The 24,482-nt window shown below is 37.9% G+C and overlaps 1 protein-coding gene across 15 annotated transcripts in view; it reads left to right on the top strand.

Annotated features, from left to right (window-relative positions):
• The window catches only part of ABI2 (abl interactor 2), a 74,967-nt gene that overhangs the window by 44,017 nt on the left and 6,468 nt on the right, over positions 1-24,482 (top strand). For 4 of the 15 annotated variants that reach the window (XM_087914505.1, XM_087914291.1, XM_087914389.1 and 1 more), the window contains 5 exons: positions 245-366; positions 2,028-2,213; positions 13,070-13,228; positions 14,465-14,551; positions 16,207-16,377. In XM_087914505.1, coding sequence (XP_087770631.1) covers positions 245-366; positions 2,028-2,213; positions 13,070-13,228; positions 14,465-14,551; positions 16,207-16,377 — 725 coding nt within the window. Of the gene's footprint in view, positions 1-241; positions 367-2,027; positions 2,214-13,069; positions 13,229-14,464; positions 14,552-16,206; positions 16,378-24,482 lie in introns of all 15 variants that reach the window. The other 11 variants (XM_087914451.1, XM_026696756.2, XM_087914329.1 and 8 more) reach the window with 3 other exon arrangements.

The raw sequence follows: 24,482 nt of genomic DNA, 5'->3' as shown, positions 1-24,482 counted from the left end.
ATTACCAACATTTTTAGAAAATGCTCTTGGAGTTGTTTCTGATCATTTCATCTGTACTATTAATCCTGAATGATGTTTCCTAATTTTAGCTGAAGCATTGGCAAGACATTTTAAAAACATACTCAATTTTTATTGATCTTCAAAATGGAAAATTTAGCAAGCTTCTATAAATGTTGTGCAGCTGTGGTTTACCTGTTAAGGAATGGTCTATAGTTACTTTGGTGGTTTGGATTTCTTTTAGCAGCAGTGGAAGCAGTGGAGGTAGCCACCCCAGCAGTAGGAGCAGCAGTCGAGAGAACAGTGGGAGTGGAAGTGTCGGCGTCCCTATTGCTGTCCCTACTCCATCCCCTCCCAGTGTGTATCCAGGTAATGTCCCTTTTGTTCCTAGTCCTATTTTGTTCTTTTGATTATGTGCTCAATTAGCCAGTGGTTTGGAATTGCAAATGAAGTTATCATAGGAATAGTACTAGGAATAGTACTGTTTAAATGGAAATGGATATTTTACATTAATTTGGAATGTTAAGATTTATTTAAAATCTTAGCTATTTTGTTTCACACACTCCATGTGACTCAATGTTGTAAGCCTCCCAGACCCTCCTTGTGGTGAGATGAGCAGCAAATAAATTTAAATAACAATAGCAATAATAATGATGTGACAAATAGCAGATATAGTAAAACTAGATTTTGCTAGTATTATAAAATAAATACATGCATTCTTGTTTTATTCCAATTGATCATAACATATACTGCTTCACAGTGCTTTACAGCCCTCTCTACGCAGCTTATAGAAATAGCATATTGCCCCCAACAATCTGGGTCCTCATTTTACTGACTTCAGAAGGATGGAGGGCTGAGTCAACCTTGTACATGTAAACATAGATGCAACATGAAGTGAGAGCAGAAAGACATGTATAGACATGTGTCTGTCTTTCTATCTACCCATTTATCCACTCATATACTGTATATTAGGATGCCTGACACATATACAAAATCAGGCAACATATATGTAGTCATTCTAAATAGACCTTTTTTCATGCTCACCCAGGCAATGCACACGCATCCATTCTGATTGGACCCTGAGACACACACAGATGCAATATGTACTTTTGAGGAGAAACATACATGTATCACACTACTTCATTACACAGAAAAAAAAAAGGTGCCACCTCTGGAAGTTGGAAAGAATTCCAAACAACATGGTTTTCCTGTTTTTCCTCCTCCTTTATTATGGCCCCATCGGAGCCTAAGTCTGAGGAGGAGAATAAGACTGAGCTAGGGCCACTGGAGGAGGCCTTTGTTCTGGCTGTCTTGTTTCCATGCTCCGGGTCATCACATTCTTCCTTTCCAAACAGGAAAATAATTACAACCAAAAGAGGAAAGTTATTAGAATCTGTGGGGTCAAATACCTGCTTTTAAAATTTTATTTTGCGTTTTGGGTTGAGCTATTGTTGAAGTTGATTAGGAGTCAAATAGTTAATAGGAAAAATTGGCCTGAGACCATAAAAGGTGCAGTACGTCCAATTTGTCCCCCCAAAAATATCAAAATGCAAAAACACATCAATCTCCGCCCCCAAACAAATTTTGGCCCTGCCTTCTCTGAGAGCTGCAGAGAATCAAACGGCACTCTTGTTCTATATCAGGGGTGTCAAACTCATGTCATCACGTGATGCATCGTGACTTTTTTCTCTTTCACTAAACCAGGCATAGGCATGGGCATGGCCAGTGTGTGAAACATCTGGTCTGCGGGCTGCGAGTTTGACACCCTTGTTCTATATCAACAGCTAAAACAATATGATTTAGATTTGCGAGGCTTTTATGTATAGAATGCATTTCCGTTTCTTTTTTACTTTGGTGTTTGGCTGTATATGTAATGGGAAACCTCTCAGTGTGAACATTCCTGCTCTATCCATTTTATTTATTTTTTGCTAATTTTGACTGAAACTTAATAGCAATGATTAAAAACTTTTCTCCTCCTTGCTAACCTGAACTATTCCTTAATGCTGCCTCTTCCTCCTCTTTCAACATAGCCCCTACCAGTTCTGCTGGCACTTCTCCTCTCCCTGCTACTTCTGCCTCTGCTTCTGCCCCTCTCACTCCTGCTACTGCCCCATCCTCTGCTACCCCAGATGTTGCTGCTGCTGCAGGGGTTCAGCCCCTTGCTGATGGCTTCACTTCTCCAACTCCCCCTGCTGCCTCTTCCAATCCCTCTTCAGGTGAGTTTCTGCTGCTGATTTCTGACAACTGAAAAGTGCAATTCCTGCCTAAAGCTGATCAGATGTTTTGAGCTTTTAGATAGATGGATATTTCCATTATTTCTCTTTCTCCTTCTTGAGTGAGGAATGTTTCCGATTCAATCAACTAGACTGAACTTTTGAAAACGTATCAAAAAGTATCATAAAGGAATCCATTATTGAGATGAGACAATTCATGTAGGGGTTAAAAGCAGTGTCTAAAGTCTCTGAGGCATGCAGAGATAGATAAGGCAGTTTAAAACCCCTCCCCTTATCTTGATGTGTATTTAGTGACACAAAGAGCCAACATGTTAATTCCCCGCCCCCCCCTTTTTAAAACGATCTTTTTCAGAGTTTCCCAGGGCATACCGAATCTCCCCCCCCCCCCTTTTAGAACAATATTTTTCAGAGTTTCCCAGGACACATCTCACGGTGGAATTTTTATGGTCTCTTCATCTCCTGGCTGTCTCTCTCAGAGGTGATAGGTTCCGGCCATCTAGATTTCATCTCTCCATTGTATCGTGTAGGTTATACAAATTTGATATAAGATTAAATATATTCAGGTTACATTAAGAAGGATTTCTTTATCAGTCTCCCAGCGCCCCCCTTCTTCTTCCATTGAAGAAATGACAGATACACGGATCTGACATCCTGCCCTCCTTAAAAAACAGATAGGTCTACCTGGAAAAAACAAAAATCATGCGTTATGTTTGCAGTTTAGGGTGGCTTGTGAGGGTATTTTAGGTGGAACTTTCGTAGTAATGTGGGTGCTTTTACATGTCGTTTGGCTACCCACTCATTTTCTGAGGAAGGAAGGTGTTTTCAAGCTACTAAATATTGTGTGGATCCACGGTGAGTGCGCAAATCAAGGATATCTTTAATTTCAAAATGTTGTTCTCCATGTACTATGATGGGAGTTGGAGGTGTGGGGGGGGGTGTCTGAGGTTTGAAGTGATCTCCGGTTTGAGCAAGCTACAGTGAAATACTGGATGAATCTGCCTAAGTGTTTTGGGGAGTTGAAGCTCTACCATCACGGGGTTAATAATTTTGGAGATGGGGAATGGGCCGATGAATTTTGGCCCTAGTTTCTTAGAGGGTTGTAATGATTTTAAGAATTTTGTGGACGGTCCCCAATCTTGAAAGGTATACACGGTCCCCAATCTTGAAAGGTTTAGGATCGCAGTGTTTTTTGTCAGCTTGAACTTTAAAAGCTGCTCTAGCTTCCTGTAATGCTAATCTTACCACTGGCCTCGTGGCTTGCAAGTTATTTATCCACACCTTAAGGGAAGGGATTTCAGGTTCTTCGGTGGGTAGGTCCGGCATGGGGTTGAATTCTTGGCCCCTGGCTACCTGGAATGGGGTGAACCCCGTGCTGCTATGGACTGAGTTATTGTATGTTACTTCTGCAAAAGGTCAGTCCAATTGTCCTGTTGGTAATTAATAAAACATCTTAAATATTGTTCTAATATGCTGTTCAGATGTTCAGAACCTCTGTTTGTCTGGGGGTGATTTGATGATGATAACCCCTGGGTGGAGCCTAATAGGTTTAAAAACGCCCGCCAAAATTTGGATGTGAACTGAACATTATCCCTTGGGGAGCTCCATGAAGGCAATAAATGTGTAACATCTTTGCCAATGCCTTGGCAGTTGGGATCTTTTGGCATGGAATAAAGTGAACCTGTTTGGAGAAAAGATCAGTTACCACCCAAAGGACAGTATTTCCAGCACTTTCGGGAAGCTCCACTATAAAGTCCATAGAAATCTCTTTCCAGGGTGCAGAAGGGTCTGCTACTGTCTGTAAAAGTCCAGGAGATTTTCCTTGTCTTCCCTTTGCAGCAGAACAGGTGGGGCAGCTCGCAACATAATCTTTTTTTTTAAAAAAAATGTATTGGTTTTTAAAACAAACAAACAAAACAAAAACATCAAGTCATCTTCCATATATATACATACAGTGTGCTGGTTGGTTTACAAATTGTTTTGTGCTTCCATTTTGTAGTCTTCAATTACAATTACATTGTTATAATCTCGTATTTTCAATCAAATATTAAATACATTAATATCATTATTAATCATTTGACTATACTTTTATTCATTCATGTTTTACGAAATAATCATATTTTACTTAATTTGTTTTATGACAGTTCATATTATCCCAAATCTATCCTAGAATCATTTTGTAGATATAATAAGAAAAGAATACATCACTTCCGGTTTGCAGGGCTTCGGCAGTGGCAGGAATCCGTGATCGTGCGCGGTTTCTGCTGCGCTCGCCGCTGGAGTGCCCCGATCAGGCTGGATTTGGGGCTATAGTTACCCCGTAGAAGTAACTGAAGACAGGGGAGATCCGGCAGGGGTCTGGGGGAATCGCAACCCCCCTCCTCAGCTGGCTTAACTCCCTTTTCCGAAAGCGGTGGAGCGGCGGTCAGCAATGGCCGCCACAAAGAAGCTCTCATCCGGATAATAATGTGCAGGAGGAAGCTGAGCAGTGAAAGTTTTGGCTGACCAGGATAACAAGTAACATTTAAATACCCTGGAATTTAAATTTCATTAAAGATACATCGCTCCCAAAGAAGACTCGGAAAAAGCGGCGAATGAAAGTAAAAAGGGAAAGTTTGTTTTTTCTCACTCTCCTTCCTGACGGTGACAGCAGATGAAAGAAATTGGGAAAACCCGCTTTGGCATCAGCAGGTAATTAAATTGGAAAATTAAAGCCAAGGGGACAATAAAGATTTCTGAACATTGGAGAAAAAACTTTTCTTGCTGTAAGTGGGAAGGGAGAGGAAAAGAATTAATATTAATATTTTGCTGGAGGAGGCTGCTTGGAATTTACAAGACTAGAGCTAAATTGTAACAAGACTTCTAAAAGATACATTTTAATTGGAACTTTGTAACTGAACTGTAACCCCAGGAAGAGAAAGTGTAAAAAGAAGAAAGTGTTAAATGAAACAGTCTGTGTGCATTTGGATCGCTTGGTGACTTTGGGACTTTTGGAAATTATTATTTGAAAGACTAAAAACATTTGGGTTATTTAAAAATTTTTCCACAATGGCATTACTTGTTGATGAACTGAAAGTGGAATTCAAAAAGTATAAAGAAGAGGAACAAGAAGGGAAGGGCTCTTTTGGCTCTATTTTCCACTTCTTAGAAATGGTGATTTCTACTTATGAGAAACTACAAGAACAACAAGAAGATTGGGATGAAGAAGAAGCCATCTTTAACGAACAAGCAACTCTAGCTGGGGAAGAAAAGGGAAAGGGGGGAAAAAGAATAGAGAATTTAAGACTTAAAAAAACAACCAAAAAAGGGAAAAATAAGGTGAAAAATCGATACATTGTCAGAAAGCAGCAGAAAAGAGGAATACAGAAGAGGGTGGAGATCAAGAGACAAGGGGGTAAAAAGGCTAGATAGGAGAAGCAAGGAAGGGAAAAAGGGAAGAGAAGCTACAAAGGTTTGAAACAAGATGTAAAGAAACAGGATTTTTTCAGAGATAATGGGTAAAAATATAATTAAAAAAGAGATTCTGCAAAAGTACGTAAAACTGTATTGTATTTGTATTTGAAATAATGTTAGAAAACTGGAACATTATACGATTATAAAATGGGATAAAATATCAAAACGAATGTGTAAAATGTTTAAGACTTAATGATAGAGTTTAATTGCTATGGATTATTGTTTCAATTAAAATATTAACTTATTATTTTTTCTTATTTTAAAATATAGTATGTAGCTTTAGAATGTACAAAGCAGAATTCGAATGAAAATTATATACTATTTTAAGTGTTAAATTTAGGGGAAAGATATAAAGGCGTCATACTTCAATCAGTGATTACAGGAGAAATTTTATGTTAATGAAAAAAGATAATAGATAACTGAAACAGAACAGACAAAAGATATAAGCATAATGATTTAAATTGAGATGAAATAAATAAAATAGAATTAGGAGAGTGAAAAGAGAGGAGAAGCTATATAGAAAATGTAGAATGGTAAATAAGATATGAAATGGTATATAAAAGTGAGCATGAATTCGAATTTATGTCTGTACAAAAAGATGTAACCTGGGACTAAGCTGCTTTCCAAAACTAAGTTTTATGTTTTCATGTTTTGTGTTTTTTTTGTGTATGTTTGTTTATTGAAAATTAATAAAAATGTTATAAAAAAAAGAAAAGAATAGAATACATCTTTATATATTCATTATTTTCTAAAAGTCTACATATTTCATTATTATATTTTATTGTCTAACCATTAATAGAATAGATCCCAAATTTTATAAAATTGTTTATCATCTTGTTCTCTGATTTCAAATGTCAATCTACTCATTTCAGCACATTCCAATATTTTCTTAATGATTTCCTCCTGTCATAGTGTTTTCTCATTTTTCCAGTTTTTAGCAAATATAATCCTAGCCACTGTTAATACATTTACAATCAAGTATTTCAAGTCTTTACTATATATTTCAGGTAAAATTCCCAATAAAAATATCTTTGGTTTCAAATCTATATGTTTTTTTGTCATTTTTTTTCCAACCACGTGTGGATTTTAGTCCAGTATTTTTTAGCGTCCGCACAAGTCCACCACATATGGTAATATGAGCCAGGTGTCTGATGACATTTCCAACATTTTTCGGATTTATTCTTGAACATTCTTGCTATTCTTGTCGGGGAAAAATGCCACCTGTAAAACTTCTTATACAAATTTTCTTTATATGCTGTTGACATTGTCATTTTATAATTTTGAGACCACAATTTTTGCCATTTCTCTAGATCAGTCCCATATCCAAAATTCTTCCCCCAAGCAATCATAGTTTCTTTAACTTGTTCTTCTAGTTTAATTTCTAATAAATATCCATACAATTTTTTAATCACCTTTTCATCAGTACCTGTCAAAAACTTGTCTAAGTCAGTCAGTTTATCATAGAAACCTTCTGTTTTAGAATCTTTATCATACCTTGAATGTATTTGCGCATATGAAAACCAATTCATCAGTATACCTTGTTCCTCTAGTTTTTGTATAGATTTAAGTTCACCCTTTTCATTCAATATTTCACCATATCTGTTTGTTCCTTTTTGTATATTATAGGATAAGAAAATGCTTCAATAGTCGATAGCCAGACTGGAATTTTCAAATAACATTGTCTTTTAATCTCCCAGTTTAACCACAGAGACTCCCGTGCAACATAATTTTCAATGTCCTTTTTGAGAGACGGCCACCAAAATTGTCTTTTGATGAGGTGTAGGGTTTTTACAAACCCAAAGTGTCCCGCTGTTTTGGAGTCATGGCAGCGTTTCATGAGGTCCATTCTCTGGCTTTCAGGGATATAAAGTTTGTTTTCTACCCAGGCCAGTCCATCTTTGATTAAACAAGTGTTTTTGTTAGCCTGGAGCCAGTCGTCCTTAAGTAGTGCCTCCTTAAATATTGACGTCATTGTGTCTTCAGTCAGTGATTTTCTTTTCTCTTGTGCCTGGGTGATTGATTACTTTGGCTGCTAATTGGGTCGGTTGGATCATTGGTTTTATAACCTCAATCTTTTTTCTGTTGTATTGGGGTTTTTTGGACAGTGCATCTGCTAAGAAGTTCTTTCTCCCAGGAAAATATTTGAGAGTGAATTTAAACCGTTCAAAAATATTGAGCCCACCTTGCTTGTTTTTCAGAGAGTTTCCATGGATTTCTCAGGGCTTCCAGTTTTTTGTAATCAGTCCACACTTCAAAGGGGATTTGGTTTCCTTCCAGGAAATGTCTCCATGTGAGCATTTCCCACCGCACAGCATATGCCTCTTTCTCCCATATGGGCCATCTTTGCTCGGCTTCCATCAGTTTCTTGGATGTATAAGCGCATGGTTGTAATTGTCCACTTCCATTCTTTTGGAGGAAGACTGCTCCAACTGCGACATCCCTAGTGTCTGCTTGGATGACAAAAGGTTGTTCGGGATCTGGGTGCTTAAGGACCGGTTCTGTTGAGAATAGATGTTTGAGTTTCTCGAATACCACTTGGCATTCCATTGTCCAGATAAGGGGTTGCCTTGGTTTGGGTTCCCCCCCCCTTCGTTTTTAGCAAGTTCATGATAAGGAGGGCGATGTTTGCCAAAGCTGGAATGAATTGGCGATAAAAGTTCACAAATCCCAGGAAGCTTTGCAGTTGTTTGCTGATGTGCGGTGGGTCCCAGTCCAGTACAGCTTTTACTTTCTGTGGGTCCATTTCTATTTCCTCGTGGGATATTCTATACCCCAAATAATCAATTTTTTCTTGGTGGAATTCGCATTTAGAGAGTTTTGCATATAGTTTAGCGTCTAAAGAGTTTTGTGAGGAGTGCCCAGAGTAGCTTGATGTGTTCTTCCATCATTTCTGTGTAGATTAAAATATCAGATACACTAGAACCCCTTTATATAAAATTTCATGAGGGGTTTCATTGATCAATTGCATAAACACGGCAGGCGCTCCTTGCAGTCCAAAGGGGAGCACTTTAAATTGGTAGCATCCCAATAGTGTGTTAAAAGCTGTCTTCCACTCATCCCCTTCCTTTATTCTGATGCGGTAATATGCCTCTCATAGGGCTAACTTCGAATTTTTTTTTCCTTTTGAGAGGTGGGCTAACATCCTTCATGAGGGTGAGTGGATACATATTCTCTATGCAAATCGTGTTTAATATTTTGTAATTAACACACAAGCGTACTGAGCCATCTTTCTTTTCGTGGAATAACATTGGGGGAAGCTATTTTTGGTCAGGCGGGTTCGATGAAACCCCCTTTTAAATTTTTGTGATAAATGCTCTGAGTTCTTCCAGTTCTCTGGGAGACATGCAGTACATTTGTGGTTTTGGGAGTTTAACCCCTGGTAGGATTTCAATAGTGCAGTCTGTGGCACGATGGGGTGGGAGTTCATCACAAGCTTCCTCGCTAAATACTTGGGCCAGATCCTGGGGATGTTAATGGGTTCAGCTGACTGTCCGGTCATGGCTGACTCTCTGTACTCTGTTACTTTCTTTATCCTTTCCTATGAGCTATTTGCAAATACTACATCTCTCTGGAAGTGTACAGTTCCTCTCCTCCAATTTATTTTTGGATTCCATTTCTGCAGCCATGTGAGACCTAGGACTAGCGGCTCTTCCATTCCTGGGGCTATAATAAATGTGAGCATCTCATTATGGTTTTCCTAGTCTTATTTTCAATAGTTCTGTGGTAAACCTAGCTGGCTCCCCCCACTATAGTTCCATCTAATTGGCAGAAAGCGATGGGATTTTCCATTTCTTTCATTTGGATCGCCAATTTCTCGGCAAGGGAGGGATTTATTAGGCATCGGGTGCATCCCAAATCCAGCAACGCTGCAACTTCCTCCCCATTCTTTTGGCTAGGGATAAACAGTCTTAGGGGTAGAGTGATTGGTTCAATTGGGTTGCTTACCAGCAGGTCATCTTCCGGATCGCTTTCGGACTGGCTCAGGTCCCCTCAGAATGGACGTTCTTCCTCTGGGTTGTGGGGGATCGGAATCCCACAGCTACTCGGCCTCTCAGGCCAGTCTCCTCCAGGTTTCCCCCCGATGGGTGGTGTGGCTTTCTGGCAGGGGTTTTCGAATGGCATTCTGTTATGCGGTGTCCCTCCTTTCCACACTTAAAGCAACCAGATGTTCTTGGAGTCATGCTGGTTTGGGGTTTGAAAATTTCCTGTTTCCCCAGGGGTGGGGATCTTTTCCAAAACTTGCCACTTGCGGTCCCGGCTTCGAGTCATGTCTATCTCTGCCTCCTCTGTCATCATGTACCATTCATACAGGAGGTTTGGGGTCCCACAGGCCAGGCAGGCAGCGTATAGGTCGTCATTTAGTCCATCTTTGAACCAACAGACTAGGATATCCTCTGGCCAGTCGACTCGGCCAGCCAGGTCACAAAATTCCTCGGTGTACTCGGCTACTGGGCGACGGCCTTGCTTTACAACTCTAATGTGGTTGCAGGCTCTTCTATTGGCGAGAGGGTCTTCAAAGCAGTGGTGTAGGGCCATCATGAAATGGTCGAGGTTCCTTAATTCTGGGGCGTTGAAGTTGTGGAGCATCACCATCCATCTGGATGCTGCCCCTTCCAGGGCTAGGGTGACGACTTGTACTCGGGATCCCTGGGTTTGGAAATTCTGTCCATATTCTTGCATGTAGGTGAGGACTTGCGCCAGGAAAAATCCCAGTTTCTGGGGGTCCCCATCGAATTTTGCTCCTGGGTTGGGACCTTCCTCTGCAGTTGTATGTCTCTGGGTTGGCCAAGGTTAATCCCTTGTTCTGGGGCATTTAGGGGTCGGGTACCTGGTATGGCTGCTGGTTCTTCAGCTTGTCCCACTGCCCAATCATTCTCAGCTGATTCCGGGGTGGCGGCTCAGGTTCTCTCTTTTTCTGGTTCCCTCGCTCTCCTGCATTGGCGTCCTGGTGCATCCCTCACCTCGAGGTTCTCCAGGGCTTCCCTCATGAGGCGATTTATATACCGTCTCAGTCGGTTGTCAGCCAGTGGCTCCTCACCCCATCCTTCCTGATCTGATAGGGCCTCCAGCTCCAAATTCCATCTGGGTTTACGATTGCCCTGGGTGAGGGTTACTCCCCTGGTTCTTCCTTCCCTGCTGTCTCTCTTTTCTACACCTATAGACCACTGGGGCTTTATGGAGGTTTCGCAGGCAGCTTTGCTATCTTCAATGGGGTGCACTGAGTCAGTATCTGGCTTGGTAACTGTCAACATTTCTCCCCAGCATTTGGCACCCCCTTGGTCCTTGCTGTACTTAGACATTTTACTTTCTTGCAGGGTCCCCTTGGTAGAGTTAAGGTGTTTTTTTTTTTTAATTCCTCTCTGGGCTGGCCTCTATTGCAGATGCTGCTTTATGTCAGGCTACAGAACTTTTCCCATTCAATCAACTAGAATGAACTTCTGAAAACGTATCAAAATCTATCATAAAGGAATCCTTTATTGAGATGAGACAATTCATGTAGGGGTGAAAAGCAGCGTCTAAAGTCTGTGAGGCATGCAGAGATAGATAAGGGAGTTTAAAACCCCTCCCCTTATCTTGATGTGTATTTAGTGACACAAAGAGCCAACATGTTAATTCCCCGCCACCCCACTTTTTAGAACAATCTTTTTCAGAGGTTCCCAGGACACATCTCACTGTGGAATTTTTATGGTCTCTTCATCTGGCTGTCTCTCTCAGAGGTGATAGGTTCCAGCCATCTGGGTTTCATCTTTCCATTGTATCATGTGTAGATTATACAAATTCGATATAAGATTAAATATATTCAGGTTACATCAAGAAGGATTTCTTTATCAGTCCCCCCCCCCTTTTCTTCTTCCATTGAAGAAATGACAGATACACAGATCTGGCACATCTTTTTCCCTAGAACCATATGAGAATAAAGATGATTCATTTTGGAGCTAATGGGTTTTGTTTTTCTGATTTTCTGGAGAAAATTAGAAAGATGGAAGCTGCAATGAACCAAGATGCATTTTGCCAGATTAATTCTATGAATAGGAAACTCTTGGATATGTTCATGCTGTTAAATTTATCTACAGTTTTATTTCTTAACTTCATATCATACAGCTTCTGATATCAACTTGGCTTATTTTATTCCTACATAAGTAGTACATAGGTTTGAAGTGAAAATAAGCCTTCTATATGTACTAAAGCACTATTTAGCTATGTGAAATTTATATGTTTCAAATTATAGCTCTTAGAAAGTTTTATCATTGGTGCATAGAACTTATGGATTTTTTCCCCTTCCATTCAATCGTGTCTGATTTTTGGAGACTGGCCTGGTCTCCAATCCCTGATGTTTTCTTGGTAACATTTCAGAAGTGATTTGCCATTGCCTCCTTCTAGGGTGACTAGCCCAAAAATGCCCTGCTGGCTTTGTTCTAATGCAGGACTACCATACAGGGTCTCCCAGTTTCTAGCCTGGTGCACTATACCAAACTAGCTCTCATTCTGCATCAGAGCACTTTATATTTGTTCTGTTCACTGTTCTAACAACTGCTCATTATGATTACATATATTAAAAAAGCTGAAAATGATTAAGATCAAATCTCTCACAAGATTTGAGATGGCAATGCTGGACACCAATAGTTTTACAGTTGGCAATGTTTTGCCATTTTTAAAAATTATTTTTGGCAAATCAACCAGGAGAATATTTACGATTCCCAGGAGCCACCAGTGATCCTGAGACCACCAGTATCAACCCATTGCCCTTGATTTTACCTTGGTCCTGCCTTTGAAATGTTGAGCCAAGTGACCTCAAGCTGGTCAATAATAAGATTGTGGGAACTATTCAAAGGAACATTTGGGCAAAGCATCGCAACAGACTGGCCTGTACTTCTGCGAAAGAGCTGTGCATGCAAATGCATGCAAAAACAACTGGGGAAAATCCAGGCATGAGAAATTCAACATTCTGTAATCAGTGAAACCCATTCATATGGTACTTGAGCATGAGATTCTTCTGCATTCTGACTCTCTACATTTTCACTGAGAAGCACTGTGGCTGAAAGAGTAGAGAATGTAGATATTCATTTCATATTAATTCATTCACACATGCTGGTTATTAAGTAATTAACTTGCACATTATGCATGTATTATATTGGAACGCTGACTTCCGGATAATCAAGTTATCTACTTCTATATTTGGCCAAGTTTTTTTAAGAGTCAAGAGAATAATATCTAAGAATGTTTTCTTCTTAAATTTGTTTGATCTCATCCACGTAGGATTTTTTTCCATTAGAGAACTTGACTGAAACGTGTTTCACTTAATTTGAATTGCCATGCCTAAGTTAAATCACTTCATCTAAAAATGGATTGTTCAAGGTTTTATATTTTTTTCTAACCTGTTGAAATAGGTCATCCTGTTCAGTTCTACAGCATGAACAGACCTGCTACTCGGCACACACCTCCAACAATAGGGGGCTCTTTGCCATATAGGCGCCCTCCATCCATCACTTCACAGAACAGCCTTCAAAGCCAGGTCAACGGAGGACCGTTTTATAGCCAGAATCCAGGTAAGATAGGCCCCTGCAGAATTCCCAGTTTTGATAGAAGAATGTTAACCAGAAGTAGCTGGATGTGTTTAGCAAGAACCTTCTATATATCATAGCACATAACTAAGTCCTGGCTTTAAATTTTCTGGTATGTTTGTTTACAGTAAGGAATTGGTAATGGAAACATCAAATCCAAGAACACCTAGTTCACTTGTTTTAAGTGTGAATAGAAAGGTACATTAGAGCTGTGGTGGTGCAATGGCTGGAATGCAGTGTTGCAGGCTAATTCTGCTGACTGCCAGGGACTTGATCCTCACCAGCTCAAGGTTGACTCAAATCCTTCTGAGGTTGGTAAAATGAGGACCCAGATTGTTGGGGGCAATATGCTGACTCTGTAAACTGCTTAGAGAGGGCTGTGAAGCAGTATATAAGTCTTAAGTGCTATTGATATACAAGTATATACATGTTACGTTCAGACACATATTTCCCCCTTTCCCAAAACTTCCATGTATTTTTTAAAAATGTGAAGTAAATTGCTTAGGTTACTTTTTCTTCTGCAAAAACTTATTTTCTCTATTCTATTTGGTAGAATACTTTGTAAAATAAACTGTTGGGAGATAAATTGTTGACATTTGTTATTCCTTTGTTGAGATATCATGGAAGGTACCAAATAATGTATAATAATAGTGATGTAATCCCAATTCAATTTATCTAATCAGAAGAAAATAATTATTTAAAGTTCTTGCTTCCATTGATTGTAAACTTACAAAAATATAAGTATTTTAGTAAATGCAATTCAGGACTTAGCCACATAGTCACACTCTTTAAATGCTCAGACCTAAATTAATTTTGATTAAGCGGAAATGGGTCAAGCGTCCATATTGTATCAAATTGATAAATATGGAAGAATAAACATTTTCTCTTAGCAGCATTAATAGTGTAGCAATATTTCCATTTGCCACAATAATATTGTGCAACATTTTATTTGCTGTAATAAAATAAGTATGATTTGAATAGGGCTGTTTCAGGAATATTATTCTGTAGATACTGTAGATGTTTCCAAGAATTCTTTTAAAAAATTCTTTAAAAAGCTGATTATCCATTTTCAATGTTCTGCACAATTAATATTACCTAGTTTTTAATTATCCAGTCACTCCATTGCATTTAGTAAGATGCCACATTGTCGTATCCAGTTATTTCATGTTTCTATACTATACTTCTGATTGGAGTCTATTTATTTGTATTTCTTCTCTGCAGTGTCTCTTGCACCACCTCCTCCCTCTATCCTACAAGTAACTCCCCAGTTACCATTAATGGGTTTTGTGGCCAGAGTTCAGGAAAACAGTAAGTTTGTCTTTTTATTGATCTGTGACTTAAGTAAAGATCTTTCAGTTTTTGTTTCTTACCTTAAGTTACTTGTATGCACTAGTTTGACTGATCTCTGGGTAACAGTCAATTTTGTGCAGCCATATCACTATTCACTCCTAATATGGTAGAGATTCCATGTTTAGATGTTTTGATTAGACTTATCTGATAAATTCTGTCCCAATTTCAGGCAGCAGCTAATATTTAGTCTTCTTTTCTCTGAAAATAGGGTAATTGCCTTTCTCCCCCGGCCTGTATTAGAGCAAGCCACCTTCTACCTTTCAGATATTGCTTGTCAGGTATGAAAGACCAGGTCCACACCTGAAGGTCCAATTAAACTGATTTATTGCTAAAAAGCCTATTTGTGCACAGGAATCTTCTCATCTAATGATTAACATGTGTTTCGAATTAGATGAAGGTGAACTAAATTTGGGAGGGGGAAAGTTGGACTTAATTCACTTGTGGCTACATAGAGATCCTAGATCAGGGTCACAAACCTTTCGGACCTCAGGGACCACTAAATTCATAATTTGAAATCCCGCAGACCACTAATATGATCAGCTGAATGACTGGCTGGGTGGGCATGGCCAACTCGATGTTACTCACATCGAGGGGCGCCTTGCCAGCCTCTACTCGCCCCTTCCCTCTCAGCCACTCCTTGCCTGACCACCCAGGTTCCTTAGGGCCCAACAGGAAACAGTTGTTGGAGCTAAGCAGCCACCACGAGATAGAGTTGGCAAAACAACTGCCTCAGTTCAAATTGGATCTGACCAAGAAGGAGGCTCAGCAAAAGCACTTCACTGAAGACTACGAGCATAGGCTTTCCAAGCAGAGGGAAGACATGCAGGAGTACAAGGCCAGATACTGGTGCCTGGAGGCTCAGCGGTTCCAGGCCATGATGCAAACTCACTGGAACAAGGCCCTCCGGCTCCAGCCTTTGCCCAAAGCCCCACATTAGGAGGCTGAAGCAGACTCCAAGTCATAATTTCTGCCCCCCTCCAACCCACACAAAGGAGAAGACTCTCTGCAGCGTTCATTGCACATATCCGGCCCAGTTTGAGAACTCCTGATTTAGTGCAGTATAAAAAATGCAAATAATTTTTCTGTGGACCACCAAAATTTTCTCACAGACAACCAGTTAGTGACCTAGATGATCCCTCTTTTAATTCCACCCCAGGTTCTGCCACTCCTTTTCCTACAGTGCTGGATAGTATATGATCTTTGACATCACTAGCTAGGCGTTGTATTTTAATAGCTGGTGAATACAAAATTATTTGATTATCATTAAAAAGCTTATATACATTAGAAGAAGGGAAGCAAAGGAGTCTTGCCAATTCTTTGTTACAAAATAATCTATATAAATGTTATGCATATAGGTAGCCCTCATTATCTATACTTTTTATTATCCACAAGTTTGTGTATCTGTGGTTTTGCTCATCTTTATCAATGAAAGTTTTGAAGGATGAAGGAACATTTGAAGCATAATCTCTAATATTATTTACTAGATCTCCATATTTCCACTTTGGGTTTCATGTGTAAAATAAACTGGACAAATATGTCCTACTATTTATTATATTGCTATTTATGTAAACATCTAAGTCAAGAAACTTGAATATGATTTTTATTTTTTTTAGTTTCAGACACACCTCCCCCTCCACCCCCAGTAGATGAAGCTGTTTTTGATGAATCTCCACCACCACCCCCTCCTCCAGAGGATTATGAAGAAGAAGCAGCTGTGGTGGAATACAGCGATCCTTATGCTGAAGAGGATCCACCATGGGCACCAAGGACCTATTTGGAGAAAGGTTAGTTGGTTGTAATTGTAGTGAAGGTGGAAGTTTGTCTCCCTCATTGGATCTGAATTAAGTGTGGCACATTATACTGATTCCTTTTTATCCTGAGAGCTTGAGAGTCTCTGGTTTTCTACATTTTGCCAAGTAATAGTGCTAGAATAATATTTTGCTCCCTTATGTGATGTCTTAAAGTGTGACTTATGGTGTGATCATGAAATAAAATTATTATTAGCCATCTCCAATTATTTTAATCAAAATTTTACTGGCTTCTTTCCCCAAGAAACCAAACCACATTCAGATATGAATGTAATTCAGAAACTTAATTTGCATTCAGTTTTTAAAAATGTTTCCCTATGTCATGTACTAACAACTATGACTGTATTCCATTCTTTCTGTCTGTCATGTGCAGTCTTTGACTTACATCAATTAGGACCATAATTTCCATCATCAAGCAATGCAGTAATAAAGCATGACTGTATCTCTTAGTGATGCAGTCTGTACAATCTTGGTTGCCATTGTTAATGGAAATCCACAGTTATTAGGTGAGGCAACTTCTTACTGGTTTCTTTTTTTTTTTTAAACTTTTTATTGTTTTTTAACATACAAACAAAACAACAAAACATAAAAGCATCAGCTCCCCCATATTTTTATACAAACAGTAAGTCGGTTGGTCCATCAGTTTTGTGCATTCATCTCATAGTCACAGCTACAATTACCTTATATAATACTCTTATTATCAATACAAACTTATAAATCATAATATCACTATTAAAAAAAAAAGAGATTTGACTAAACTTTTATTCGATCATGCCTTTATGAGATAACTATATTTTAAATAATTTATTCTAAAACAAATCTTATAATCATGCCAATTCTATCCTAAATAGGAAAGGAAAAGAAAAAAAAAAGAAACAGAAAACTATTATATAGATATAGTATCAAATACCAAAAAAAAGAAAAGAAAAATAAAATCAATATTATTCCTTATTGTCTAATCTTTATATTTTTGTATTTCATCATTCAACCATTGATAAAAAAGATCCCAAACTATATAAAATTGTTTATCTTCTTGCTCTCTAATTTCAAAAGTCAATCTACTCATCTCAGCACATTCCAGTATTTTCTTTACAACTTCTTCTTGCAATGGAATTTTCTCATTTTTCCAATTTTTTGCAAATACAATCCTAGCAGCAGTCAATACATTTACAATCAAATATTTCAACTCTTTACTATAAGTATCTGGTAGGATTCCCAATAAAAAAAACTCCGGTTTCAAGTCTATATGTTTCTTTGTCATTTTTTCCAGCCACATGTGGATTTTAGTCCAATATTTTCTAGCATCCTCACAAGTCCACCACATATGATAGTATGAACCAGGTTTCTGATGACACTTCCAGCATTTTTCGGATTTGTTCTTGAACATTCTTGCTATCCTTGTCGGGGGAAAATGCCACCTGTAAAACATCTTATACAAGTTTTCTTTATAAGCTGTAGACATTGTCATTTTATAATTTTGCAACCATAATTTCTGCCATTTCTCTAGGTCAATCCCATATCCAAAATTCCTCCCCCACGCAATCATAGTTTCTTTAACTTGTTCTTCCTCCAGCTTAATTTCCAATAAATAGCCATACAACTTTTTAATCACCTTTTCATCAGTACCCATCAAAATCTTATCTAAATCAGTTTGCTTATCATAAAATCCCTCTGCTTTGGAATCCTCATAATACTTTGAATGTATTTGCAGATATGAAAACCAATTCATCTGTATACCTTGTTCCTCTAGTTTTTGCATCGATTTAAGTTCACCCTTTTCATCTAATAATTCCCCATAGCTAACTGTTTGTTCCTTTTTATAGATTATAGGGTAAGAGAACGCTTCTATCGTCGATAACCAAACTGGAATTTTCAAATAACATTGTTTTTTTGTCTTCTCCCAATTTAACCACAGAGACTCCCGTATATAATGTCTTCTAAAATACCCCTGTGTTTTGGTTCCCTTGTACCATAAAAAAGCATGCCAACCCAACAGCAAATCATGACCTTCTAATGTCAACAATCTGGTTTTCCTTAATGTTATCCATTCTTTAACCCACATCAAATTTGCAGCTTGGTAGTACAACTCCCAATTAGGCAAACCAAACCCTCCTCTAAATCTAGCATCCTGTAAAAGCTTTAACTTTATTCTTGCTTTCTTGCCTTGCCATATATACTTCAAAACAATTTTGTTTAAATCCTCAAAGTATTCTTTTCCAAGCCTAATTGGTATTGTTTGAAACAAAAATAAAATTCTGGGTAAAATGTTCATCTTAATTGTTGAAATCCTTCCTATTAATGACAATTGTAAGTTTTCCCATTTTTTCAAATCTTGGGCTATCTGTTGTTTAAGTTTAATATAATTATTCTCCTTTAATGTACTACATCTTGACGTCAAATATATCCCCAAGTACTTAACCTTATTTGTAACTTGAATTTTTAACAGTTCTGCCAGTTCTTCTCTTTGTTTCAGCAACATATTCTTTGACAAGATCTTTGTTTTGTCTTTATTTATTTTCAGACCGGCCACCTCCCCATAGGCCTCTATCTTTTCCAACAGCTTCGAGGCTGTTTCTATAGGATCTTCCAAGATGAAAACTAGGTCATCTGCAAAAGCTTGTAGTTTAAATTCTTCCTTTTTAATTTTCATTCCCTTTATAGTTTTATCTTCTCTGATATTTCTATTCAACACTTCCAAAGTCAATACAAATAACAAAGGCGAAACAGGACAACCTTGTTTTGTACCTTTTCTTATATTAATAGAATCTGTAAATTCTCCCTCCATCATTACCTTAGCTGTTTGTTCATTATAGATTGCTTCTATTGCTTGAATAAATCTTCTAGCAAAGCCCATCTGTTCCATTAAAAGTACCATAAACCTCCAGTTTACGTTATCAAATGCCTTTTGAGCATCTAAAAATATCAAAGCCATTTGCTTTTCAGGGTGCGCCTCATAATATTCCAAGGTGTCCAAAATTACTCTCATATTATCTCTAATTTGTCGCTTTGGCAGGAACCCATTTTGATCTGGGTGGATAAAGTTATTCAAATACTTTTTAAGTCTTTCTGCTAATATTGAAGCAAAGATTTTATAATCTGCATTTAATAAGGAAATCGGTCTATAATTCTTGATTTGAAGTAGGTCCGCCTCCTCTTTTGGAATAAGTGTAATATAAGCCTCTGACCATGTTTTAGGTATTATCTTTTTTAACATAACTTCATTCATAACTTCTAGCAGTGGAATACACAATGATTCTTGAAAGGTTTTATAAAATTCTACAGGAAATCCATCTGGACCTGGTGCCTTTCCATTATTTTGTTTCTTAAGTGCTTGGCTTAACTCCATCATTGTTATATTGCTTTCTAGCATTTCTTCAATCTCTTTAGGTATCTTAGGTAGATTTGCATTCTGCAGGTATTGTTTAACTTTCTCCTCATCAATATCTTCTTTCTTATACAAATGTTTGTAAAAATCATAAATAATTTCTTTTTTCTCTTTACTGCCATGACAAGTTTTACCTTGGTCATCTATTAACTGTAATATTTTCCTCGACTCTTTCTCCTTTCTCAGTTTATATGCTAGCCATCTACCTGGCTTATTTGCATCCTCAAAATAATTCTGTTTAGCATTCCTAATTTTCTGTGCCAATTCTTCTTTCTCTATTAAATCCATTTTATGTTTAGTTATATCCAGTTTCAATTTGACATCTTTTCTGTGTGGTATTTTCTGCAATTCTTTTTCAAGTCTTTTATATTCATCATCCAAGGCTTTAAGAGTTTGCCTTTTCCTAATATTCTTTTTTCTTGTATAGTCTATTATCAAGCCTCTAGCATAAGCCTTCATTGTATCCCAAACATTCTGTATTGAAGTGTCTTCTTTTCTATTCTCTTTAAAGAAAAAAACCAATTCTTTCTCCATCCATTGTATAAATTCCTTATCCTTTAAAATAGTATTATTTAATGTCCATCTCGATCTTTTCCTTTGTCCCTTCCATTTAATTGTCAATGGGTTGTGATCAGCCCAAGTACTTGTTTCAATATTTACTTCTTGAATACTAGATATTAAGTCTGTTGAAATCCAAATCATATCCAGTCTGGACCATGATAGATGCCTATTTGAATAAAACGTATATTGCTTGAGTTTATTATTTCTTTCTCTCCATATATCTTTTAAAGTTAATTCATCTATCATTTTAAAAAAAGATTTAGGAAGAGTTTTTCTATTATGCTTTACTGCTGTTGCAATATAATCCAGTTTATTATCCACAATTCCATTTAAGTCTCCCATCATAATTGTATTAGCATAGTCTAGTTCAGCCATCTTAGTATGTAGTTTTTTATAGAATTCTTCCTGTTTATCATTCGGGGCATAAATTGCAGTCAAAAGTATCTTTCTATTATTGTCCATTATTTCTACCATTAATATTCTCCCATCGTCATCTGTATAAATCATTTTTGCTGGGATGGCCTCTTTAATATATAAGACCACCCCTCTTTTCTTGCATTGAGTCAAAGAGGTAAACAATTTCCCTAGTTTTGGTTGTAATAACAATTGTTCATGTTGCTTTTTAATATGTACTTCTTGTAAGCAAATTATGTCAAACTTTAATTTCCTCAATTTATGGAAAATCTTCCTTCTCTTAACAGCTGAATTCAGTCCATTTATATTCATTGTAATCAGTTTTTTCTCTTCCATGATTATATTTTATATTTAGATTTAACCACTCTCGTGGGTCTTGCTTCACGTTGATCTTTAATATCCACTTGTCCACCTACTGCACCTTCTTCTTTTCCAATCTCCATTTGTTCCTCTTGGGATTCAATTGGTGGAACCTCCTTTCCTGCCCCTCCTTCTCTCCCTCCAAAAACTTCTGCATAGAACAGTTCTGCTTTCTCAATTGAATCAATTCTATGTCTCTGTTCCTGCCACGTAAACATCAATCCTTCTGGGATCAGCCATCTGTAAGTCACCTCTTTTTCCAATAACCTTTTAGTCAGGAATCGATATTCTCTTCTCATCTCTCTCACTCTTCTAGGTATTTGTTTTAAAACCAAAATTTCTTTACCTTTATATTTCAATGTCTTCTCTCTTGCCACTTGTAATACTTGTGTCTTCATGGATTTTTTAATAAATCTAATATGAACTTCTCTGGGTAGATTGTTTCTCATCGCATATCTTGTAAAAACTCGATATATCTCATCTATTCCATCCATCATCTTCTCTTCTGTTATCTCCAACGCATCCGCCAAGATTCCTACCATTATCGCAGCCAAATCTTGTCCTTTTTCTTCTTCTATATTTTGAAATCTGAGATAAAATTCTGATCTATCCAACTCCCATTTCAACATCTCACTTTTTTCTTGTTCAATCACTGTTAATCTATTGTCAATATTTCCAATCTTCTCCTCTCTTCGTTTGCCCCCCTCTTCAACTTTTTGAAGTCTCTCCTCATATTTTACCATCATCTGTTGGATACTTTCCACTTTTTCCTCCGTCCTACCTGTTCTTTGTTCGATGGTATCTATTTTTAGCTTAAGATCTTGAATTCCTTGCATAATCATCTGAAAGGATACTCTTTCTTGTTCTTTTTCTTTATCTTGCTTTAACAATGTCTGAATTGAGCGCTGTCCAGATGGTGGGGAGGCCGAAGCAGGCATAGAGGCACCTGAAGATATAAGTTTCTTACTCATTTTAGATGGTTCCAACTCTTCAAGTTCTTTCAAATTTTAATTCAAAAAGAGTATGAAGTTATAATCCAAGATAAAAAGGCCAACCATAAAAAAGCCAATAATGAGAGAAAAAAAAAGAAAAACATGAAAAAGAAAAAGGAAAAGAGCAAAAAAAAAAGGGAAAAAAAAGAGAAAAAAAAATTCTTCAAATTCTTCCTGACCTTAATCCAATTAGAAAAAATAATCCACAAAAGAGAGTAAAAATAAGAATAAAAACCCAATAATAATAAGAATGAACAAGACCAAAGCCAAAAAAGAAAATGGAAAAGAGAAAAAGAGAGAAAAAACAAGACAGAAAAATAAATTTCTTCAAATTCCACACCTTAGTCCAGCCAAAAAAAAACCTCAATTAAAAAAGGAAAAAGAAATAGTCCACTGATGTACAAAAAAAAAAAAAGCAGAATCCAAATAGAAAGGAGAAAAAATAAAGCAAAATAAATCAAAATAAAATAAAAATAAAAGGAAAATTCAGAGGCTTCCCTTTGCAAATAAATCAAACTCAAAAATAAAGACCTTGATGCTAGTGGAGGGGGTGGCGGAACTAAAAAGAAAGAATCAGAAAAAAGAAATAAGCAACAATACACTGCACTCTATTTAATTGTCCAAGGCTCTAATTATAACTCCCTTCTCTTTCCCACAAGCTTCAAAGCTAAGCCATAAATATCCAGAAAGACACCTGTAATAATATTCAACAAAGTGCTTTCCTCTATCTTATCAGAGGATGTCCTTGAGAAGAGGAGCTTGTCTTTTCCAGTTCATGTAAAATGTTTCCAAGCCTCTAGTTGGCAGTGTTACAAAGTTTCTTAGTTCTCACTTTCCCCCCTCCTCTCTGAGGAGCATAAAAAAAGAGAAAAGCCGGCATGGAATACACAAACATATAAAAGCAAAAGAAAAAACAAAAACAAAGGGAGCCTCTAGCCTAAAAATGAAAAATCCAAAAGAAGAATAAAACATATAAATATAAAAAGGAACAGTCCAGTTATCTAGTAAATAACAATAAAGTCCGGAAGCAAAGAAAAAAAAAGTAAATAAATTCTCTCTTTGACGTTTCCCTTAAAAAAACGCCGCTTAGTCAGTTTTGTCAAAAGAAAAAAAAAATCACACAGGTTTCTTCAAATAATCAGAGTGGACTTTCAAAACTCAAAAAATTAAATAAAAAAAAGAGGTTCTCACCCAACCGACAAACTCTTTCTCAAACTCGTTCTTTCTGGAGCCGCCCCGACTTCAGCAGCATGGGGGCTGCCTCTCCGCCGCTGGCAAAAAGAGCTTCACCCGGGCCCTCCAGGGATTTTGCGATATCCCCGGAGTCCTCAGGGTATGCTCTTCACGATGGCTGTCCCTACGGGACAGCATAGGTCCGTTGGACCGACCGGTAACGGAGATATCGGCTGCAATCGAGGAACTCGATTGCAGACCGTATCGTCACGGCGCAGGCTCCTCCCTTCTCCAACTTCTTACTGGTTTCTTACACCAAACTTAGTGAAGAAGCTGAAAGGAAGTTGCAAATCCTAGGCTGGCAGGCAGGTAAGCTGCTGCTGCTAGGGATGGGTGAGAGCAGAGACCAAAGAAGTGTATATGGGGGTTCAGGGAGCAGGCCTGCAAGAGGTGCTGGTAAGGGAAAGTGTGAAGAGTGCATGAGAAACTTTGCATAGGTCAGTAAGGGTGTGGTGGGCTGCTTGAGAGTTTGAGTGAATCAGATGCATGAGAGTGAGGTGTGAGAAGGTTGCATGAGGGCATGCATGGCATGCAAATCCAAGAGGCTATGAATGGAGGTGTAAGTGGTTGGCACAGCATGATTGCAGGGGGCTGGTGAAGGGTTAAGGTGACTTACAACATTCTCTGCTGGTTTCCCTACTGACTTTCTGGAAGAGCTAGCAGGGAAGATCGCAGATGGCAATCATATGATCACAGGATACTTGGCAACTGGTTATGTGATCGACTGTGTGGGTGTTGGTTTATCCAGAACATTGATGATGTCATTCCACTGTCATTCAGCACTGTCATAACTTTGAACAGTTGCTGAATGAATGGTCGTAGTTCAAGGACTACTATCTTGTTTTTGGAGGAGGGGCCTGCTTTGACTTAGTGTTGACTCCTGGCTACTGACTGGAGAACTCAGTTTAGTTTTCTTGGCAAGATTTCAGGAGTGGTGTGCCATTGTCTTGTTCTTAGAGCTGAGAGTGAGTGAGCGGCCCAAGTTTACCCAACTGAAATTGTGCCTAAGGTGGGACTAAAACTTTGATGTTTGGCCACAAGGCAAAGAGGTTTTCAGAAAGTTCTCCACTAAATCACGTTTGTGTTTTTCATTTCATTTTCAGCCATATGAGAAATAAATAGAATTTCACTAAGCC

The sequence above is a fragment of the Pseudonaja textilis genome, chromosome 1 (genome assembly GCF_049901715.1).
Source record: "Pseudonaja textilis isolate UNSWEBS1 chromosome 1, rPseTex1.2, whole genome shotgun sequence".
In the NCBI taxonomy this organism is placed as follows: Eukaryota; Metazoa; Chordata; class Lepidosauria; order Squamata; family Elapidae; genus Pseudonaja; species Pseudonaja textilis.
The sequence above is the reverse complement of the archived record's forward strand: the minus strand, read 5'-3'. Positions and strand labels throughout refer to the sequence as shown.